Source organism: Suillus clintonianus (genome assembly GCF_016758775.1).
Source record: "Suillus clintonianus strain FC179 chromosome Unknown DEU56scaffold_153, whole genome shotgun sequence".
Classification (NCBI taxonomy): domain Eukaryota; kingdom Fungi; phylum Basidiomycota; class Agaricomycetes; order Boletales; family Suillaceae; genus Suillus; species Suillus clintonianus.
Window position 1 is genome coordinate 37,926 of NW_024539377.1, and position 21,142 is coordinate 59,067.

The 21,142-nt window shown below is 48.2% G+C and overlaps 7 protein-coding genes across 7 annotated transcripts; all 7 read left to right on the forward strand.

Moving 5' to 3' along the window:
* Nucleotides 1-3,305: 3,305 nt before the first annotated feature.
* Nucleotides 3,306-3,824, forward strand: DEU56DRAFT_160470 (uncharacterized protein). The gene has a single exon (XM_041344826.1). The coding sequence runs from the start codon at nt 3,427-3,429 to the stop codon at nt 3,712-3,714; it is 288 nt and encodes a 95-aa protein (XP_041201965.1). The 5' UTR covers nt 3,306-3,426; the 3' UTR covers nt 3,715-3,824.
* Nucleotides 3,825-4,566: 742 nt separating this feature from the next.
* DEU56DRAFT_839302 (uncharacterized protein) lies at nt 4,567-5,270 on the forward strand. Its single transcript, XM_041354909.1, has 2 exons — nt 4,567-4,919; nt 4,952-5,270. The coding sequence occupies exons 1-2, from the start codon at nt 4,764-4,766 to the stop codon at nt 5,210-5,212; spliced, it is 417 nt and encodes a 138-aa protein (XP_041201966.1). The 5' UTR covers nt 4,567-4,763; the 3' UTR covers nt 5,213-5,270.
* A 1,333-nt stretch (nt 5,271-6,603) lies between these two features.
* On the forward strand, nt 6,604-8,546 carry DEU56DRAFT_761391 (MFS general substrate transporter; the record flags this gene model as incomplete). The annotated part of the gene is made up of 10 exons (XM_041350531.1): nt 6,604-6,792; nt 6,844-6,863; nt 6,915-7,118; nt 7,173-7,259; nt 7,311-7,355; nt 7,411-7,500; nt 7,554-7,934; nt 7,990-8,106; nt 8,162-8,302; nt 8,360-8,546. 10 exons carry the CDS (start codon nt 6,604-6,606, stop codon nt 8,544-8,546), a joined length of 1,461 nt encoding a protein of 486 aa, XP_041201967.1.
* A 1,475-nt stretch (nt 8,547-10,021) lies between these two features.
* On the forward strand, nt 10,022-11,942 carry DEU56DRAFT_919068 (major facilitator superfamily domain-containing protein; the record flags this gene model as incomplete). The annotated part of the gene is made up of 9 exons (XM_041358217.1): nt 10,022-10,195; nt 10,247-10,266; nt 10,315-10,521; nt 10,575-10,757; nt 10,814-10,903; nt 10,957-11,337; nt 11,388-11,504; nt 11,557-11,697; nt 11,756-11,942. 9 exons carry the CDS (start codon nt 10,022-10,024, stop codon nt 11,940-11,942), a joined length of 1,500 nt encoding a protein of 499 aa, XP_041201968.1.
* Nucleotides 11,943-12,424: 482 nt separating this feature from the next.
* DEU56DRAFT_919069 (uncharacterized protein) lies at nt 12,425-13,502 on the forward strand (the record flags this gene model as incomplete). The annotated part of the gene is made up of 3 exons (XM_041358218.1): nt 12,425-12,803; nt 12,865-12,903; nt 13,177-13,502. The coding sequence occupies 3 exons, from the start codon at nt 12,425-12,427 to the stop codon at nt 13,500-13,502; spliced, it is 744 nt and encodes a 247-aa protein (XP_041201969.1).
* A 933-nt stretch (nt 13,503-14,435) lies between these two features.
* Nucleotides 14,436-15,398, forward strand: DEU56DRAFT_905097 (uncharacterized protein; the record flags this gene model as incomplete). Its single annotated transcript, XM_041356699.1, has 6 exons — nt 14,436-14,568; nt 14,617-14,769; nt 14,834-14,905; nt 14,963-15,172; nt 15,221-15,271; nt 15,328-15,398. Coding segments are annotated over exons 1-6 (663 nt in total), but the record flags the coding sequence as incomplete, so codon positions are not given.
* Nucleotides 15,399-19,275: 3,877 nt separating this feature from the next.
* DEU56DRAFT_748096 (uncharacterized protein) lies at nt 19,276-19,707 on the forward strand (the record flags this gene model as incomplete). The annotated part of the gene is made up of 1 exon (XM_041349325.1): nt 19,276-19,707. One exon carries the CDS (start codon nt 19,276-19,278, stop codon nt 19,705-19,707), a length of 432 nt encoding a protein of 143 aa, XP_041201971.1.
* Nucleotides 19,708-21,142: the final 1,435 nt, after the last annotated feature.

Consider the following 21,142-nt stretch of genomic DNA (forward strand, 5'->3'; position numbering starts at 1 on the left):
ACTCCCAGTTACACCCATACAATCGTGTTACTACTCATCGTCGCCACTCATCATCAGCCTCCGTCGCATCGTTATGTCCACCAATCACCTTGTTCAACCGCAACAGCTATGGACGCCGCCGCTGCAGCGACTCGAGCAGTAGCATGAGTAGCGTTTTGAAATTGTACGCTTGTGGCGCGCGTGCTTCGTGGGCTAGGCATCGCTCCGAGTTTTCCGCTGATTCCATGCTCAGTGACGACTTCTTGGGGGTTCATCTTGGGAGACCAGGGCTGGGAGACAAGATGCTCGACTCTGCATTGGATCGTGGCATGCCGCTTGCTGCCATTTCTGCGTCATCGCCTGAAAGCCCTGCCGGGAGCGCCCGAAGCGAGCAGTTCCGGAGTGATCAATACGTGAATCGCATGTCCTATGATTCGATCATGGGCATGGACCAGGAGCCTCAGCTCTCGTTCTTTGAGAAGACTGGCCACAAGACATCGGTTTCTTCGTCTGACTCTTCGTTCTTTGGCGCGGACTCCTCGCATGCGCCGCCTCAATTCAGATGGTTATCAAGCTATAGCATTGCCAGTGTTCACAGTCCGCAGAAAGAAGATGACACCATGATCAGCGTAAGTTATTGGGGTCATATTTGTGAATTGGTTGTTTAATTTTCCTCTTGCAGATGCTTGGTGGTGGCTACGTTCGACGCCGCTCCGTAGGATCCACGATCGAAACTTCGCCTTGTCGCCAAGATGGGCAAGATTATACGCTTTGCCGACCCAGCAGTTGTACGGAAGCGATTATGATGATGTCGATGGCAACGGTAATGCAGGAAATCCAAAGTCAGAAAGGAAAAAAAACAGAGGGCGCAGGGAAGCTCTAATTATACCTGAAAACTGGAAAGTCGAGTTACCTAGCGGAGAGATACAAGTGTCGAGGACACAGGTACAGCGTTTACTTATCTGATTGTGTCCCCGCAGCTCACTCTTGGTTATAGCTGCCCTTGATATTAGCTTGGGCAATGTCCATCCACAAATTGCAAGGGCAAACACTCAAGAGAGTCAAGGTAGATCTTGGCAGAGTGTTCGAAAAGGGTTCGTTCTGGTAGCCGATTCATGCCCTCCCAGCCGAACTGACCACTCCCATCCAGGACAAGCATATGTCGCACTATCTCGAGCAACATCCTTGGAAGGTTTGCAAGTTATGAACTTCGATCCCAAGAAGGCGTGAGGGTCTCGTTCTTTCCACATATGACGGTGCTCCCACAACATCAGAGATGGAAGATACTAGGAAGCGCATCATTTCCTGCTTTGAGTCAGTCTTCCCAAGGTCGTTGAGTGGAGCAAAACGCTCGAGACCATTTCTGCGGACTGTTTCATTGGCATTGATTCTCTTGTACCATTATTGATGCTTTTATTTCACCAACACGTGCTTGGAGATGGACCACCAGAAGCCTACCTTAAGGATGTATATATAGTTATGCTCAATCAGTGCACTCATCGGATTTGTACTCGACAGTTACCAGACTCGCCTAACCAGACTTCTACCTTGGTGCAGCCGCGATACTCCTCATTATCCCAAAATGCGCAGCGCATGCTGCAGATGCCACCACCACTTCCTCAAAGCGACCTTATGAATCAACAAGATGTCGAAGTCGTAAAACAGATCAAGCAGAACGAGGTTGAACTGCGACAGGAACACTGTTCTACGAGGAACGAAACCAGGCGTAAGTCCGAATCCCGCTAACCTGCAGCTGCAGGCTAAGTGTGCAAGTAAGTATAATGTATAGACAATGTTTTTGAACCATTTTATATGATACCATAAGCTGTTACAGTAGGATGTGAGCCGCGATTGTTGTAACGAATTCGGCTGTTGCCAGTGCACATACGCACTGAGACTAGCTGGCGGGCTCTCTGGATCTCGTAACCTTTTACTGGGGTTGAAACGTTGAACAGCTAGGTTACCCATCTGAATGACCATGTCAGATCTGTTGCTATCCAAATAAAATCTTCTTGCGCACTGTTTTCATAGCCTTGAACAACACTACCGCGGCGTGCTTACTATTCAATCTCCTAGAACTATCAATCAGATAGTCATAAAAAGCAAAAACAATCAGACGTGCAACCAGCATCACCCATGTTATGAAGTCTCATGGTATTCTAAGTTTGTCGACAAGCGCCTCGTCACTTCCCATGAGAAGGTGTTAAATATCATTGTAATCTAACACGTAAAAAAGGCAAAATGAGAATGCACAAAATAATTGGCTGAAGTATTCTACCACCCTCATTGGCTGCACTGGTGGAATGTCACCGCTTTTTTTGCTAAGTTCCATGGTATTTTAGATTTGTCATCAAGTGCCAAAGGCATTCCCCATGAAAAGGTCATAAATAACATTATAATTCAGCACACACTAACGCAAAATGAGAATGCACGAAATATTTTAGATCAGTATACTACCACCCCTCACCGGTTACAGAGGAGGAATGCCACAACATTGTCATGAACTGCTCATGTTACACTAGATTTGCGAGCATTGATGGGTATAAAAGCCAATATTTAGCGGGAGCAGAATTAAATCATTTTATAGTTCCCACGGTTACAATATCAAGGGCTCAGCAGTTCACTGATGTCACTGGTTGCACAAGTGGAAATGTCTACACATGGGACATCCACGCCATCCTCAAGGCCTTGAAAACCTTCTCCTGCCCATTTCTGATGTAAATCCCATGGTTCTGTGGTACCAACTATACTAATCTCCCGCTTGCAGGCCCCAGCTCCAATATTGTTGATGACCGTATGTGACGTGTTTCTCTTTCATCTTTCAACAATTTTCAAAGATATTCTAGAGAGATGCTACACGACGTCCAGCTATCCATGCCCGATGAATTCCGCCAGGATTTTTTGATGGCGCCCAGGTGAGTCATCTGCTTTGTTGACCAGTTCTTGTTTCGATCTTTGTACTTTCAGTCCTCCGCAATGCACGGTACCCATCATCATTCCTCCACATACGACTCACATTTCAAACGCTTTTTATGGTTCTTCTGCCACTCTCCCTCCAAGAATGATGGAGCAACCGAACTCCAGCAACGCCTAAGACGAACCATCTTCTCTCATCATGGCCCTCGTATTGTCGATGTTCCTGCAGTACAGGACAGAAAGGTAAGTATACATTCCAGTGTGTTTCCCATCACTGTTGTTCAATGACTTATCTGCAGCCACTGGCTGTTGCTCCACGACTGCGGCCGCAGCAGCAAAGCCATTCGCACGGTCAAACCCAGGCGTCGTCATCACAAACTCAGCACGCGACCACCTTGACCTCCACGACACCTCCTGCTCCAGGTACCAGTGGTACTACCACAGCTGGTGCAGCACCTGCGCCGTCACCACACATCCCATGGTGGGCTCGTCTCGTACTGTTTCTCTGTTGTGCATCTCCTCTGCACGCCAATGGTCATTAATACACTGCAGCATCGTCACGTCTTTTGCTTCTTCATCATTCTTGTTTCCTCGTCGTGCTACTCGTGCGATGCATTAAAATCAATAACCACGAAAGCCCGGGACCAGCCCAGGCTCCTCCATCTATCGATAGACATCTGCAGTACTATGTATGTATCGGCGAGCTGGTTTGAACAATGCTTAACGTACACCAACCCTTTCCTCGTTCTCGTTGTGTCAGAACTTCGGAGCGATGTTTTAAACATCAGCAATCTGTTCCAGATGTTTCGTCGGTGGTAAAGCTCGAAGCTTCCGCAACAATGCACCCAACTTATAGCGATGATACCGCGAACCGATACGTTTCAAAAATCATTGGTTTGCCGTCTCCCATTCGCACTGCTCCGTTCTTGTTCCCATGCCCACCTGCTGCTTCGCACACCAGTCTTCCACCTTGATTCCGCCCCTTCATTAATCCCGCCCCTTCATGTACAATCTATGGTGAGCATTCAGTCCTTGCCCAATTTTTTCGCTAAGCAAGCCTATAGAGAACCAGCTATGTACTATCCGCTAGCTTGCAAGGGCTCTGATACCACAGGACTTCTCAATGTCCAGCAGTAGACACTGCCTTATCCTCCCAAAAAAAAACTTTGTCTCTGACGCTACCGAAGTCGTTATCTCATCACCCAACGATCGACCATCTGATCGAGGCTTCACGCGCTGTGTCATCAACCATACTGCGTCGATGTGAAAATAGAGGCACGACTCACTGCCACACTACCACCAGCATACAAAAAATATCTACGACGTCGGTTAGTTAAATCCACAAGACACAAGCTACTCGTACTCACACAATAGGCCCCATCAGCGCAGCCTGCACACGTGCTACTACTAATGCAGAGGTAAGGACAACTCTCACTGCCCTGACTGCCCTGACTGACAGCGTCACTGGCAGATACTGATGCTGTCAAAGCAGCAGCAGCAGCGAGAAAAAAGGAGAAACGCATTGTTTATGAGGATGTGATATTGGTATGGGGTCAAATCAATCTGAAGTGGACAGTAGGAAGACGCCTTCCTTGCTTTTATGTGCTGAATATAGCCACCACGGCGATATAGGATGAACCTGTCCGCCTAAAATCCCACTTCGAACAGATGATATCCGCAATTCCAGCGGATTGCCACCTTGTGAAGCAAGCTCTATTGGTAATTCAGTATAGAGCGAGATGCCGCCTTGCGCAACAATGTCGGTGCTAGCATATTGCTACCTACTGAAATCTACCTTGCGAAGCGAGGGCTATTGGCAATTCATCAAGTTGGCGTGGAACAAAATATCACCCTAGGGGGCAAGGTCAATGCTAGCTCGCATCAAAGACTGGTCAGCCAAGTTCAGCTTGTTGCTTTGGGGAGGGACTGCCTCATTGAATGCAATAAACCTACATGACGTAGCAGCCGTCGCACATCTATGTCATCGTGAACATATCGTGTTCGTCAGTACCAGATATTTTGGGGTGACTGGTATAACGGGTATGACGTACATCAGTTCGTGAGGTCCGGAATTACCCTTGCCGAAATTGCCCCGCTGAAGACGAACAAGAAAAGGAGCGCATCGAGTTGGCATAAGGTCGTTGTGTATGACCGACGAAGAGAGGAAGACCCGACAGTGCGAATTGATATGACTACGGACCGTGGTATACCAGGCAAATCCCTGATAACGATAACCGCCAGCGCATCGCCAATACATTCCTCATTCAATTCTCCTGTATCCATGTTCGATTCGGTGCCGGAAAATACGAGCATTTGAACAGCCCCGAAGTTTCCAAGGTATTGGCGCAGCCACCGCCACTTCGTCAAGATCGAAGAAAACCCTCGTAGATATGATGAAGACTAGAATGCTACCACCATAGGACGCGGTAAGGCATAGTAGTCGATGGATAAGGTCTGAGGTGTACATCATTTGTTAGACTTGCATCTGCAGCTGCTCAATGTTATCCATCGGAAGGAGGCACCGAAGGTACGACAATGGGAGGGGGAACAGGAAACAGGCTGACACCTGTGGCGTCTGGGACATACTCTCGATTGACTAAAGCTTCAGATCGTGGGTGACAACGAGCAACTTATTGATTCCGAGGAAACAAAATCGATTCGGTTGTTAGATGGGCTGAGTATCATGTCGCTGAGGACGCTCTGAATTCAGAATTAACTGTCAAGTCTTACAATTACTTTGGGTCAAAGCTCACACTGGATGTCGTCGAGTTTTGCCAGTCCCAAATTTGGAGCTGCCGCATGTACCGGGGCGAGGCAGTCTTCCACCATTAGCTGTAATCCATAAGACGCGCTGCAAAGCAATATGCCTCCCACAACCTTTGAGGTTCGCCCATGTTGTGTGGCTGTCGTTGTATCCGGTCGGCCCGATGCAAGGAGTCGGATTCCGTCATCCAACCTTCAAGAACATCACTAGTTGAAGACGCATCCGAGTCATATAAGTTGTGTAGAAGGGGTCGCGGGAACTTCCGAAGAGCCTCTGCTCGGAGTCTGCGGACTTCATATTAATAGTTTTCAATTCAATTCAATTTAGGAATAGCAACGCAAGCCACAAACGCTTCAACTTGAACTTACTAGTCACTAGCAGGGTGCTTGTCGTCTGGCAGCACTATTGATATCACACTCGGAGGCCTAAGGGCCGTGGCTAGAGGCAAGCTCGTTTTCGGTCTGCACCATTAATCCAACACTGTCGCCAAAATATCGACTGCAGTATGATATGCGAGCACAAAACAAGCCAGACATTTCGAACAGACTCCCCCGGATCCCCTATCACGATGGCGTCATATGGCACTGCAGTTGCGCTGAACATCATGTGTGCGAGCTTTTGGCGCGCGCATTTATTAGAAGCCCTGCGTGATGGACTTCTATCTCCATCGCTGATTTTTTCGGTATACGCCGTACAAGACTGACCCATCCGGACATCTTGGACGGACATGGTTGTTATTGGTGGACGCTTTCCCAACGTAATGATCTACTGTTGCACGTTGCGCTCCGAAGGCAGGCACGCAAAGTTTTTTTTGTTACCGCTTACCTGCGGCTCCATGGACAAACAGAAGCATGATCTCGAAATGTGTTCAACCGATATGAAAATCGTTATATACATGAAGAACTCTGGCCCATCATGGTATACTCACCTCCAAATCCTCCTCCATGTCAGTTGGCCATCCAGACGCTCCGTCGATCCCACACACAGAGTCAAAGGAGCATGTAGACTACGAAGAACTCGATTTCGAGACAGAATTCGGAGGTCTGGAGGCACGAAACAAGCTGGAGCGCAGACTCTTATGGAAACTTGACTTGCGCATGTCAATCCTGGTTGTGATATACATCCTCAATTTTGTGAGTGATCTCGCATCAAGGCGTTTGGTTTATATCTCATTCTTGTACTAGATCGATAGAACTAATGTTAGGTACGCCGCCATTGTCATGCTTTTATGATACACCGTTAATAACGCACAAAGTACGGTGCGCTCAGGGCTCACCACCGACCTTCATCTCGAAGGTCAACAATATGCAACGCTCCTGTCTATTCTCCTTGTCGGATATATCATCGTGCAGGTCCCCTCCAACATGTTTCTCAATTATATTGGCAAGCCATCGCTATATCTGCCTGCTTGTATGGTAATCTGGGGAGTCATATCGGCTCTGACTGGGATTACTACAAAGTATGACAGAATATTGATGTCTGACCGACTACTGACTAACAATCCTCATCATAGCTTTACCGGAGTGCTTCTAACACGATTCTTTCTTGGCTTCGTAGAATCGGCATTTTTCCCCGGTGCTGTATTCTTGATTTCGAAGTGGTTTGTGGACTATTGATGTTATCGGCAGACGGCCTCACATTCAATTTTCAGGTACAAGAGAAACGAGATAGGTCTCAGATTGACTATCCTCTATTGGTAAGAGCGCCACTACGCTGGCGGACGGATATATCCCTTAAAATCATCATTATAGCGGAAACGTCATTAGCAATGCCTTCGGAGCTCTCATTGCATCAGGCATTCTTGCTGGCATGAACGGCGTCCGAGGAAAAGCCGCATGGAGGTAATTCAATCAAGCTGATTTGTCGAAGGACTTCGTTGAATTTTATTCCTAAGGTGGCTTTTCTTCATCGAAGGATCTCTGACCGTCTCCGTTGCCATAGTTGCTGTCTTTATTTTGCCGGACTTTCCGACAACGACAAAGTGGCTTTCTGCTGACGAGCGTCGGCTTGCATTGAAGCGTATGGAGGAGGATGCTGGCGTCGGGGACCAGTCAGAAACTGAGGCCGGTGGCCGTGGTCACGGCTTTTACCTAGCCATCACCGACTGGAAGGTGTGGTGGTTCGCAGTGCTATCGAATGCTCAGGTGATAGCATTGACTTTCACCGCCTACTTCCCCACTCTTAGTGCGACACTTGGGTACAATCCAACGGTGTCGCTGCTCCTTGTTGCGCCTCCCTTCCTGTTTGCGGCCATTGTCGCATTCACACTGTCCAGGTATGTCTCTATGTAAAACAGTCTAGGTGTTGATATGATATGAAGAACTCCTCAGGCACTCTGATCGAGTGCAGGAACGGTTCTATCACATGAGCGTATCAAACACCGTTGGTATAGTTGGGTTCATTATTGCGATGTCCACCATGAACACTGCTGCCCGATACGTGTCTCTGTAGGCTTATGATTTTTTAATCTTGGACGTAACACTGATGCTTTGCCGTCAACAGTTTCCTCATGGCGCAATCCTATGCAGCGATTATGTTGCTACTCGCGTGGATTAGTAACTCATTTGCTCGACCGCCGTCAAAGCGTGCGGTATGTTTTGCGCTCATCAATGCACTTCAGCAACTCGGAGGCATTGCAGGGTCGTGAGTAGTTCCATCGATCAAATCGTGTTAGGATTTCATTAACGAAACCAATTGCAGGTATGCCTGGCCATTGAATTGGGGCCCTACCTACCGATACTCGTATGGCATTTGCCTTGCTGCGAGCTGTACCACAATTATTATGAGTTGGGTTTTCAGACAGCATCTGAAGACATTGAACAAGAAGCTGGAGCAAGAAGAGCAGGAGAAAGGGATCACAGAAAAGGGATTCCGCTACGTTCTGTGATTGAGGGCACGGTGATTTGCGAGCTTGTAATTTTACAAACGACAACCATGTACTATTGATATTCAAAGGTCCCGTTTTCCATTCTTAAATAGCAGATGCCTATAATCGCTTTGGAAACATTGATGCGTGCTGGACGGCATAGATAAATTCTTGGAGCCATTGGCTACTACAAATTTGCGGCGATTACAATATTAGCACATTGATATCCGATCAAGTTCTGGAGAGATTATTCTACTCGCACCACCAACTTCTCCAAAAAGCGCTCCTGCTTGTTCCCACTAGTGCCTTTTCTAATGATGCAAGGTCCTCGACAAAAGCAAGCCTGATATGAAGCTCACCTTAGCGTGGTTGAACCGCATGTTTAACTGCCAGAACAACGTTTCATCCCCATCTCGGATATTGGACAAATCATCTAGTTCGTAAACAGAAACTCATTCACGTGTATCCAGATTCCAGTGTCGGTTCGCCTGTTAGCAAATGTAGTAAATATAATATGCAAGCAAAATAAATGTGGAGCACATACCTGCCGGGCCTCAGAGTATGTTTTGACAGTCGCGGTCACAGGCTTGTCTTTGCCATTGTAAGTGAGCACAAGCTTTTGTCGTCAGGCGAGGAAATCGTATTGCGAATTGCATATCCGCCGGGTCGAGGTTTCGACATAGCTGTTGAGTCAACTCTGAGGGAGGGTGGAGACGTAAATTGGAGCGTCAGTCGGCGCGATGGCTGATATTAAGATTGATGTCATCAGGTCTGGCAGAGAAGTAAAGTCGATGGTGTCTTCCTAAGCCTGAAGTCGATTGAAAGCTGGAATCTTCATGATGGTGTAAGGTTCCATGCACCCAATCAGTCACAGGCTATATTCATGGTATGAGACGGGACAACTTGAAGGGATTCGAAGAGTCGCGTGGGAAAACGGACTCGCGGCCCGCGCTCAAAAGATCAATGATTTCAAACTTGTCCTGGAACCAACCAGTTCCATTGGCGGAAGGCCATAGCTAGAGACTCTCAGTCTGCGCTACTCCAACACGTTGCCAAAATATTTGCTGCAGTATGTGAGCCCAAAACAAACCAGGCTTATAAGTACCTCTCTGACAGTCACGCCATCATCTAGCATGATGTCCTAGTTCAGAACGCCCACTTCAAGTTAGCGTGGCGCACGGGCCCAGAAAGAAGCATAATTTTTGATGTACTAACACGAGGCGGATCCAGCAGGACATCTCCGAGCACATGTGGGCGGATATGACTGTTATTTGTAGACGCTTTCCGAACAAAGTTGTATGGGGTTTGCACATCGCAACCCCAATATTGCGAGTGCGACGAGTCTGTTTGGTACCGCTCAGAGGGTCCGGCGCCAAGGAATTAAGAACAAACAGAACCACCATCTCGAAATGTGTTGTATGCATCTATATAAAATTGGATTTCATACATGAAGAACACAGGTCCACTCAGGCCATTCCCATCTCCGCCTTTCTACCATGTCAATAGGCCAGTCAGGCGCTGTGTCGCTCTCGCCCTTCAAGGAGCATGAAAAACTCGATCTCAACGTAGAACTCGGTGGTCTAGAGGCGCGCAAGAAGCTGGAGCGTAGACTCTTACGGAAACTTGATCTGCGCATGTCTATCCTGGTTGTTATGTACATCCTCAATTATGTGAGTGCCTCACGCCAAAGCGGCTGATCTTCTATCTCACTCTTGTAATAGATTGATAGAAATAATGTTAGGTATGCCCTTGTCGTACATCACTGACGCATCGTTCACAACAATCAAAGTGCGGCGCGTTTACGAGGGCTCACCACCGATCTTCATCTCGAGGGTCAACAGTTCGCAACGTTGTTGTCCATTCTCCTTGTCGGATATATTATCATGCAGATCCCCTCTAACATGTTTCTCAATTACATTGGAAAGCCTTCGCTTTATCTGCCGGCTTTTATGGTGGTCTGGGGCATTATATCGGCGCTGACTGGGATCACTACAAAGTACGATCTCTCGTCGGTGTCTGACAAACTACTGACCACAATCCTCATATTAGCTTCACTGGAGTGCTCCTAACACGATTCTCTCTCGGCTTCGTAGAAGCAGCGTTTTTCCCCGGTGTTGTATTCTTGATTTCGAAGTGGTTCGTGGACTATCGATATTATCAACAGATGGCGTCAAATTTCATTTACAGGTACAAGAGAACAGAGATAGGTCTCAGATTGGCCATCCTCTCTTGGTAAGGGTGCCGCTTCTGCTGTTGGACAGATATATCTACTACTAGGGACATTGCAGCGGATCTATCCTGAGCAGTGCCTTCGGAGCTCTCATTGCATCAGGTATTCTTGGTGGCATGAATGACGACCTCGGACATGCATCATGGAGGTGATTCAATCGAGTGATGTGCCGAGGAGTTCGGTCTGAATTTCATTTCGAAGGTGGCTTTTCTACATTGAAGGAGCTCTGACTGTTTTCGTTGCGATATGTGCTGTCTTTATTGTTCCAGACTTTCCATTGACGACAAGGTGGCTTTCTGATGACGAGCGTAGGCTTGCATTGAAGCGTATGGAGGAGGATGCTGGTGTCGGCGATGAGACAGAAACTGAGCAGGGCGGCCGTGGTCACGGCCTTTACCTTGCTGTGACCGACTGGAAGGTGTGGTGGATCGCATTGGCAACGGCCGGTCAGATGGTATCATTGTCCTTCACTATCTACTTCCCCACCCTTAGTGCGACGCTTGGGTACAATCCAACGGTGACGCTGCTCCTTGTTGCGCCTCCATTCGTAATTGCCGCAATCGTCACACTTGCGTTGTCTATGTGAGTTGCCATGTGCAATGGTGTAGGAACTGATATGAAGAACTTCTCAGGCACTCTGATAAAACACAAGAGCGGTTCTACCACATGAGCGCTTCGTACATCGTTGGTATAATTGGGTTCATTATTGCATTATGCACCACGAACACTGTGGCCAGATATCTATCTCTGTAAGCACAAGATTTTAATTTCGAGCATATCATTGATATTAGCCGTCAACAGATTCCTCATGGCGCAATCCAATGCAGGACTTATGTTGCTGCTCGCATGGATCAGTAACACATTTCCTCGACCCCCATCAAAGCGTGCAGTATGCTTTTCGCTCATCAACGTAGTGGCGCAACTCGGCGGCATTGCAGGATCGTGAGTGATTTCGTCGAACGAGATGATGGTAGGAATTCATGATCAACGCTGATTGCAGGTATGTCTGGCCATCAAATTGGGGCCCTACATATCGATACTCGTACGGCATCTGCCTCGCCGCTAGCAGCACCTCGATTATAATGAGTTGGGTTTTCAGACAGCATTTGAAGACATTGAACAGGAAGCTTGAGCAGGAAGAGCAGGAGAGGGGGATCAAAGAACAGGGATTCCGTTACGTTCTGTGATCGGTGGAACGAGCTTGGAATTTAGGAACGATGGTTGTTGGATTTGCCATCATTCGCGCCAAATCCATTCTATGCTTTACAAGCTCGTCGTGACTTTCTCCGCCAAAATATGAAAGTCTGTCGAACGCCAGACAATAGGAGTTACTGATATCAGTTTGCTTTACCCCAACAGGCTGGATTCAGGTTGCCTAACTTTCGCCATGAAGCAGTGAAATCCTGTAAGATGTGAATGTGCCGGGCGGATCTGCCACATTGTTGGAGAGGGTCGTCTCTGTCACCCCGGCGAGGTACAGTTCGGTTCCTGTCACAGCCTCGAGGTACCACAAACACTGACAGGTTGCTTGGCAGGCAAACCTATTTCTCACTGTCAGTCTGGCCTCATTGTACTATCTTGAGACGATGCCCACCAGTAAGTAAGATAAAAATAGTGAGCAGGATATACAAAGCCCACTGATATCTCCACCCCAAAGTGACATCCAATCATGCACCTACTTCTCTGCACCATCATCTACCTCGTCGAATTTATCCAAGCCGCACCTACTACAAATGCTACTGCCACTAGCGACAGTCCTGAAGCCCCATCATTTATGAATAGAACCATGTGGAACATCGTCTCCAGCTGCGTTCTCACTCTCTTTGCGTGCAATTACAGTGCCATTCACCCAAATATTCCGAGTCCTAAAGACAGCACCGTTCGTATCCTACGGCGACGACTTGGCATCATGATAATGGCACTAATCGCTCCTGAACTGATCGTCACATCATGGGCTATGCGCCAGTGGATCAGCGCTCGCTATGTTACAAAACAGTTCAAAGAATCAGGGTATTTCAATGTTCCTCAACCGCAGAAGCAGTATGAAAGTCAGTCGTGCTTTCCTACACTGGATGTGTTCCTCCGACAACTCACCATGCACATCCTCAGGTCACGAGTTGGCTGAAGTGCCTGCAGAGCAACTCGAAGGTGAACTCGACATCTATCTTGTGTCCTGAACATGTTCCTCATGGTTCGTTTGCTTCTCAAGATCATAACCAGCTTCTCGCAGCGCCCGCTGAAGATAAACCATCTATTTCTTCGACAGTTCACAGTACTCCAGTGTCCACGTCAAAATATAGAAAAACTTACGCTCTTGCGAAGCCATTCAAATTCCTGTTCAAGGCTTATGTTTCCGAGCAATCTGAAAGCAAGCCCGATCCGTCAAACCATACCTGGCATTTGGCTTATGTGCATTGTTAGATTATGCGTGGACTCAGGGACACAGCTTCTTTGTGCTGATGGGTGGTCTCATGCTTTATGTGGACGGGGAACCCTACCACACACTACAGTCTGACCAAGTTCTCACGCTGATACGTGAAGAGTGTATTGATGCCCCTTCCATAACGGCAAAGCAGATCAGCGACCGTAGCAAAGGGAATGTCATCTCAAAAGGATTGATCATGCTTCAGGCGGCCTGGTTTGTTCTCCAGCTCATCTCCCGCGCCATCTATCACCTCGAAACCACCATGTTGGAAGCGGGGACACTCGCTTTTGCGGTCCTCAATTTCCTCACCTATGCTCTGTGATGGAATAAACCCCTCGATGTACAATGTCCACATCCAGTGTACTGGAAATCGACCAAGTCAAAGCCAGAGGATTACATCGATGAGTATGTTTGCACCTCGATGAATTCTACCACTCCTTATAATGGCTGACTTAGTGTTCCTGAAGAAGATGATAGCACGGATGCGACTACTAAGTCGGGGATTGTTATCTACGATGCACCCTTGGAACTGATGGGCTCGTTTGACATCCTCACATCTCGAAAGCTCCGAGTTCCAACATTCAATGGCTACCTCAAACTAAGAGATTCGGACCCCGTAGTTCTTTTAATTGCTGGACTGCTTATGGCAACCATCTTTGGCGTTTGTCTTTTGTTTGATAGTCCATACTAATAGTCTAGCAATCACGATTCGCGTTGAATAACTTTCTGATGCTTTCGTTCTGGGATCCATATGATATTTTCATGATCTCATTAATAATTGGACATTACGGTTACGGAGACACCCGCTTCATCCTGTCCTATGTTCCCAAACTCACCCAAACTCACACCCCCAAAGTGCGCCCCCGAAACTCACATGCCAATTCACGCTAATTCACGGGGGTGAATTCACGCAGGTGAATTCACACCGCCACTTTCGCAGTACACTACTCGTCATCATGTTCAGGCCATGTCACGCTCATGTACTATTTACTACCAATTACTACACAAATACGAATAACAGTGTAAACCCAATCACATTACCTTGTATATACAGCTGGTGGTGAATTGAACTAATGAACTGATTTGTGAGCACCGCAACAGTACTTCAGTCTTCCACCCAACACCGTGCAGTACTCAGGCTGGTCTTCGATAAAGCTCCGATGATAATGGGCGAGCTTCCAAACACATGATGTCGAACTCGTCGTTTATGTAAATATCCTCGGTTCAGACCATAATCTCGTAAGGCTCAGTATTACTCAGTTCTCCTTCCAACTTACTCGATGAATGCAGACAATCCTCCTCGGAAGAAATACTTCAGGTGGAGGCAGAAGAAAAGTCGTTCAGAACCTGATTTTGCAGAGGAGAGTATCAGGAGGGCAGCCAACGATGTATGTACTTTCGTTTTTACAACTATGTAATGTTTCTAATGACTACAGCCGTCCTCTCTCTCGCCTTCGAGTAATGGATTTCGCAAGTTACTTAACAAGGTCACCAAGCGCTTCGCTCGAAGCGCTCGACAGTCTCCTAACCCTGAAACCACCGCTGCAAGTTCCAGCGCACAGGCTATCCCACCCATTCAGACAACCAAGGTATGTGTAATCTCAACTCTGAGTATGCCCCGGGTGCCATAATTTCTGCTAATCGCTGCTGCAGGATCCTGTACTACACACCGCTCCCACTCTCGAATCGAATCCTGACCTGTCTTCAAATTCAGGTATTGTGAAGGTGAGTTCGAGCAACTTTGTCTCTCTCTTTCGATGATGTACTAAGGTCCATCATCAGGCCGAATTGCTGCCTGACATGGAGCTTGTGACGGAAACGCTCGCGCATGCCCAAACAGGTGTCGCAGGCATCGGCTATGCCTCAACATTTGTCCAAAATACTTCTTCAGCAGCCGACAAGTTACAACCTCTTCCCAATGTAATCGACACATTCTCCGCAATTCTCGGACCATTGAAGGTGTTCAACTCTGTTGCCACCAGGCTCGCAGATGTAAGGGCATATATCTCATTTTTGTACGTGGCTGACCTTCGTGTATAGGTCCATCCGTATGCAAAAGCGGCATTGAGTGTATTCACCTGCGCATCCAAGGTGAGCCCGTTTCCCGATGCTTGCCTTTGCAGGTTACTAAGAATGTCTGGTGGAAGATGATTCTCGATCAAGCAAACCGCGATGATGCTGTTCATGGTCTCCTCATGAAGGTCTCGGACGTCTATACTTTCATCATGGAAGAGGAGGAATTGCCCAAAATGCAATCCATGCTAGCGGTATATGTGAAGATAGCCCAGCAGACCCTGGAGTGTGCTGATTTCATCAGCCACTACTTTGAGACGAAGAGCGCCTGTGAGTTGACACCACTGCTTCGTCTCCTGACACTGAATATTAATATTGTCTCATTGCACAGGGATAAGGCTTGGCAAGCACATCTTCAACGAAACAGATGCCGCGATCAAGAACTACAGCAATGTTCTCGACAGCCTCATGCAGCAATTCCGAGACCGAGCGGCCCGTGACACCGTTGTGATCGTCCACCATATGGGTAAGAGTCAGTTTTTAAGTTTCTTTGAGTCTTATCTCACATTCTATGACCCCTGGCATAGCTGAGAGTCTAGACCTCATCGGCATAGAGTACGCAACAGGTGCCGGATTGAATACGTCTAAATGTTGTTTGCCAAATACTCGCCAAGACCTTCTGAAGGATATTCAGAATTGGATTAGGAGCACCGAGGAGGATGCTCCACGCGTCCTATGGTTGTCTGGGACAGCAGGCAAGGGGAAATCGGCCGTTGCCCATACAATAGCCAATTGGTATATCGAACACGGTGGTCTTGGCTCATGCTTCTGCTTCGATCGTACTCGACAAGCGGATCGCCGTCAGGATAAAATATTCACAACCATCGCAAGCGAATTGGCAGACTGCAACCCTATCATGCGACGAGCCTTGGCGCAAGCAGTTCGTGATAACAATGGACTCAAGCACACGTCAGATATCACAAGACAATGGCAGGAATTAATCGTCGGACCAACAAGCATAGCCTCAGAAGCCATCGCTGCACCCGTCCTGATTATTATCGAGGCGTTGGACGAGAGTGGTGAAGCAAATTCGCGGGAACAGATTCTTCGTCTGCTCGCTGGCAAGTTGAACACTTCTACTTCACAACCAGCCAAACTCCCAGCAAACTTCCGCATTCTTGTCACTTCCCGTCCACTTGAAGACATTGGCAATGCCCTTCACAACCCGTCACGTGTTCGCCATATCTCCTTGGATGACGTCTCGTCTGCGTCCACAGACCATGACATCCAGCTGTACATTTCCACCAGGCTGGAAGATCTACGCGACGTGTTCAATGACGCGGACTTCAAGGCACTCGCTCATAAATCTGATGGCCTCTTTGAATGGGCTCGGCTTACCTGCGAGTATATCAAAGGTACGAACAGAGTCGGCATGGATCCAAAGGGTCGGTTCAATGTTGTAGTTGCTGGAAGATCTTCAAAAGGTACACGTCTGTTGGATGATATGTACGTACGCGTCTTGGCAGACATCATGCCAGAGGACGAGCGCGAGGAAGGGATTCCCATATTTCACTCTGTGATGGGGCAAATCATTGCATCGGTAGAACCGCTTCCCATGCCTGCATTGGCAGCTATGCGACTACATTTTCCCCAAGAGGCTTGCGACTACGAAGTGGACCGGGTCATTGGGCCATTGAGCTCGCTTTTGATTGGCATCACAGATTCTCATACTCCCATTCGTCCGCTCCATGCATCATTCTACGACTTTCTCACAGACAAATCGCGCAGTCGTGACTTTTTCGTTGATACATCATCGGTACAGAACGATCTTGCCTTCGCCTCGCTTCGGGTCATGGAGCGCGGACTTCGCTTCAACATCTGCTCTTTGGAGAACTCGTACTTGCCCAACTCTTCCGTCCCTGACATGGAGAAACGAGTAAAGGAATCTATTCCAGCTGAGCTATCATACTCATGTCGATTCTGGGGAACTCATATAAGCGCTACATCCTTCGAATCATCGCTCGCTAAGGAAGTTGAAGCTTTCTTCGAGGGTGAACGCCTTCTTTGGTGGTTGGAGGCCCTGGCTTTGATGAAATGCCTCAGCCGGCCAGCACAGTCCCTCTCGTCTATTGCAAATTGGTTTTCGGTGCGTAGTCCAAGCTCACTCTTCGCCCAATCAATTCTTACAGGTAGTGGGGCGGTCATAGGGTTGTGCTGGTTATACGCACATCAGTGAAGCTGCCAGGGACACCCAGCGCTTCGTTCGAACCTTCGCGCCCACCATTCTACGCAGCACTTCACATTTATATTTGTCCGCTTTGCCCTTCGCTCCAACGCAATCGAGAATATTTCGCAAGTTCGCCGCAAATTTTCCTCGCACCCCCCGCATTGTGGCTGGACATGTCATAAATTGGCCCCAGATGGAAAAGATAATCCACGCGAATGACATGGTTTATTCGGTTGCAATGTCGCCAGACGGAAAACGCATCGCATGCGGTTTATACAACGGAACAATCCAGGTGTGGGACACGGAGACTGGCGAGGAATTGTGTACCCCACTCCAAGGCCACACTAGCTATGTTGTGTCTGTCGTATTCTCGCAGGATGGACATCACATTGTGTCAGGTTCGTATGATGAGACAGTCCGGGTGTGGGATTCGGCGACTGGCAAGGCATTGGGTACTCCCTTCCGAGGGCACACTGACTGTGTTACGTCTGTCGCAATCTCTTCGAATGGAAACCACGTTGTATCTGGTTCTTTTGACAACACTATCCGGGTGTGGGAGATAGAGACTGGTGTTGCATTTGGATCCCCTCTCCACGGGCACACTAGCCATGTTACATCTATTGCAATCTCACCGAATGGAAATCACATTGTATCCGGCTCATATGACAAGACTGTCCGTGTGTGGGATATGGAGACTGGCAAGGCGTTGGGGGTTCCTTTCCAAGGGCACACTGATTGTGTCCAGTCTGTTGCAATCTCGCCGAATGGGAAGTACATCGTGTCCGGTTCAAACGACAAGACGATCCGGGTGTGGGATATGGAGACTGGTGAGGTATTTGGTACCCCTCTCCAAGGTCACACTGCCCCTGCTAAGTCTGTCACCATCTCGTCGGATGGAAACCGCATTGTGTCTGGTTCATCTGACAAGACGATTCGAGTGTGGGATTTCAAGACTGGCGCGGCATTGGGATCCCCTCTCCAAGGCCACACCAGCTCTGTTCACTCTGTCGCTGTCTCGCCGGATGGACACCGCATAGTTTCTGGTTCACCCGACAAGACGATTCGGGTGTGGGATGCCGACACTGTTACGGGCAAGGCATCGGTTGCCACCCTCCAAAGCCACACTGACTCCATCAACTCTGTTGCAATCTCGCCAGACGGAAACTGCATTGTGTCCGGTTCACATGACCAGACAGTTCGGGTATGGGATATGGGAACTGGTGAGGCATTGGGTGCCCCTTTCCAAGGACATACAGAACCTGTTCAGTCAGTTGCAATCTTGCCGGACGGGAAGGCGGTTGTGTCTGGTTCAGACGACATGACAATTCGGGTTTGGGACATGGGGACTGGCAAGGCCTTGACCGCCCCTCTTCGAGGCCATACTCAAGATGTCTACTCCATCGCAATTTCACCGGATGGTCATCACATTGTGTCTGGCTCAGCGGACGAGACCGTCCGGATGTGGCATAGTGAGACTGGCGAGGCATCGGGTAACCCTCTCGAGGGGCACTCTAACGCTGTTTTGTCCGTCGCAATTTCATCAAACAGAACTCACATAGTGTCTGGTTCAGACGATACGACAATTCGAGTGTGGAATATGGGGGCTGGAATGGCCTCGAGCGCCTGTCTCCGAGGCCACACTGCCTCAGTCTACTCTGTTGCAATCTCGCTGGATGGACGTCGCATCGTGTCTGGATCAGGGGACGAGACCATCCGGGTGTGGGATATTGAAACTGGCGAGACAGTGGGTGCACCCCTCCAAGGGCACACTGCCTGGGTTTGCTGTGTCGCAATCTCGCGAAATGGACAACACATTGTGTCCAGTTCAGATGACAAGACAATCCGGGTATGGGATATGGAGACTGGCAAGGCAGTGGGTGCCCCTTTCCGAGGGCACACTGACTCCGTTCGGTCTGTCGCAATCTCGCCTGATGGCAAGCGCATTGTATCTGGTTCATGGGACAAGACCATCCGCGTGTGGGATATAGAATTTTTCAACCAGCCCCGCCCATTCACAGTGCCTGCCATATGTTTTTCACCTAACCCAACCCATGCTCTTCATTCCGCATCCTCATTCCTCCAAGATTCCTCCACCCCAGCCTCAATTGCCGCAAACGAGGATGGATGGGTTGTAGGTCCCGACGGACGGCTTCTTTTCTGCATCCCAATCCATTTCTACCCGGCTATGTATTTCCCAGGCAACACACTGGTGATTCACGATCGTGCCTCGCAGCTTGATCTACGCTATTTTGCACACGGCATGTCATGGCAAGAGTGTCGGATGTAGGATGCAGTTTCCTCTTCGCAATATTGACTAAGGATGGAGATTATCCGCAGATATCATACAACACATATTTGCCTTGTTGCGATGCTTCATTGCGACTTCATTTGTTCTGTCCCGCTCCTCCACTACTCCATGACCATGTACTGCAGAACGTTTGCAAATTGATTGCATTTCATACTTTTCTCCCGTCGTTACTCAATCGCTAGACTCGCTTTCCCATTTATTCTATCCTAGATCAATCATGAAGTTCAAGCTCGACCTGGACTTGGACCACAAGAGGTCATTTTGTAATCAGCATGTTGCCATATAATCTTGTCTGAATCAGTGGCTTGCCAGCCCTTGAACATACTAACAGCATAGTTGTCATCCAGCTACCTGAACGACACTGGACGAAGGCTAACATCGGTAAACTACAACTTTTCCCACAGGAAGTACAAAATTCGTTTTGGTCGGTCTGGAAGCCCACAATACAGTAACATTATACTATGGACGTCCAAACTGACGAAAAAAAATATCTTGGGGGACACCTGGCTCACCAGTGGCGTTCACATACACTGATTTTTCTGCATGTACCCAGTATGTATGTGCTATCGCAATCAAGGACTGGATGTTTGAGCAAAGCCGAAAACAACGTCGATTATTTCTGATTTCCCGCAAATCCTTCAGTATGTGCGGACTTCAGAAGTCACTCTGTTGGTGGAGAACAACCGCAAATGTCGAACAATAGAAACAGAAAAGGCACGCTCACTCAGTCCCCTTTCAAAAATATCCAATCTCAAATAAGCAAGCAAGCGCTCTATGCTTTCATGTGCGACCCCAGCGTTCGCGTATTAGAATTATCGCCTCGTATGGGGCCCGTTGGAGATATTCCAAGATAAACCGTCCATAGGATGGATACTTGGAACGCGACACATGGTCAAATGAAGTGAGTACTCCAAGAAATTGAGCCAGAAAAATTGCGGTTGAATGTCATGAGAGATGGCGCTAGACCACAGGGAGATCAGCGCAGGCTTTCGAATTATAGAACAGCGGATTAGGGGCGAGAGAGTCAAGTTTGTAATCTAGAGAAGAAGTATCAGTGCATAGACGAGTCGACGCCATAAAGATGTGTCAGACAGGCATCCTCACCCATATAAATATACTATATGAACTGCAGATGCTGCAAATACCCTATACGTGCACTAACATGGCTCATCACATGGGAACAGCCGCACATTCACCTATACGCTAGCTGAAATTACTGAGGGTCTACAATGAGAGGAGGCTTTGAAGATGCGTGGGAAATTTTCTGTTGTCTTGCACATGTCTTGCACGTCTTAAGTTAGCCTTCGATCCGACGATCGGTCTGGCAAGGGTCTTGTGGTGGCTGACTTGTAGCACCACTATATAGGTTGACATCACTTACACGTACACCTGCTGCGGGGATGTTCCATTTTCA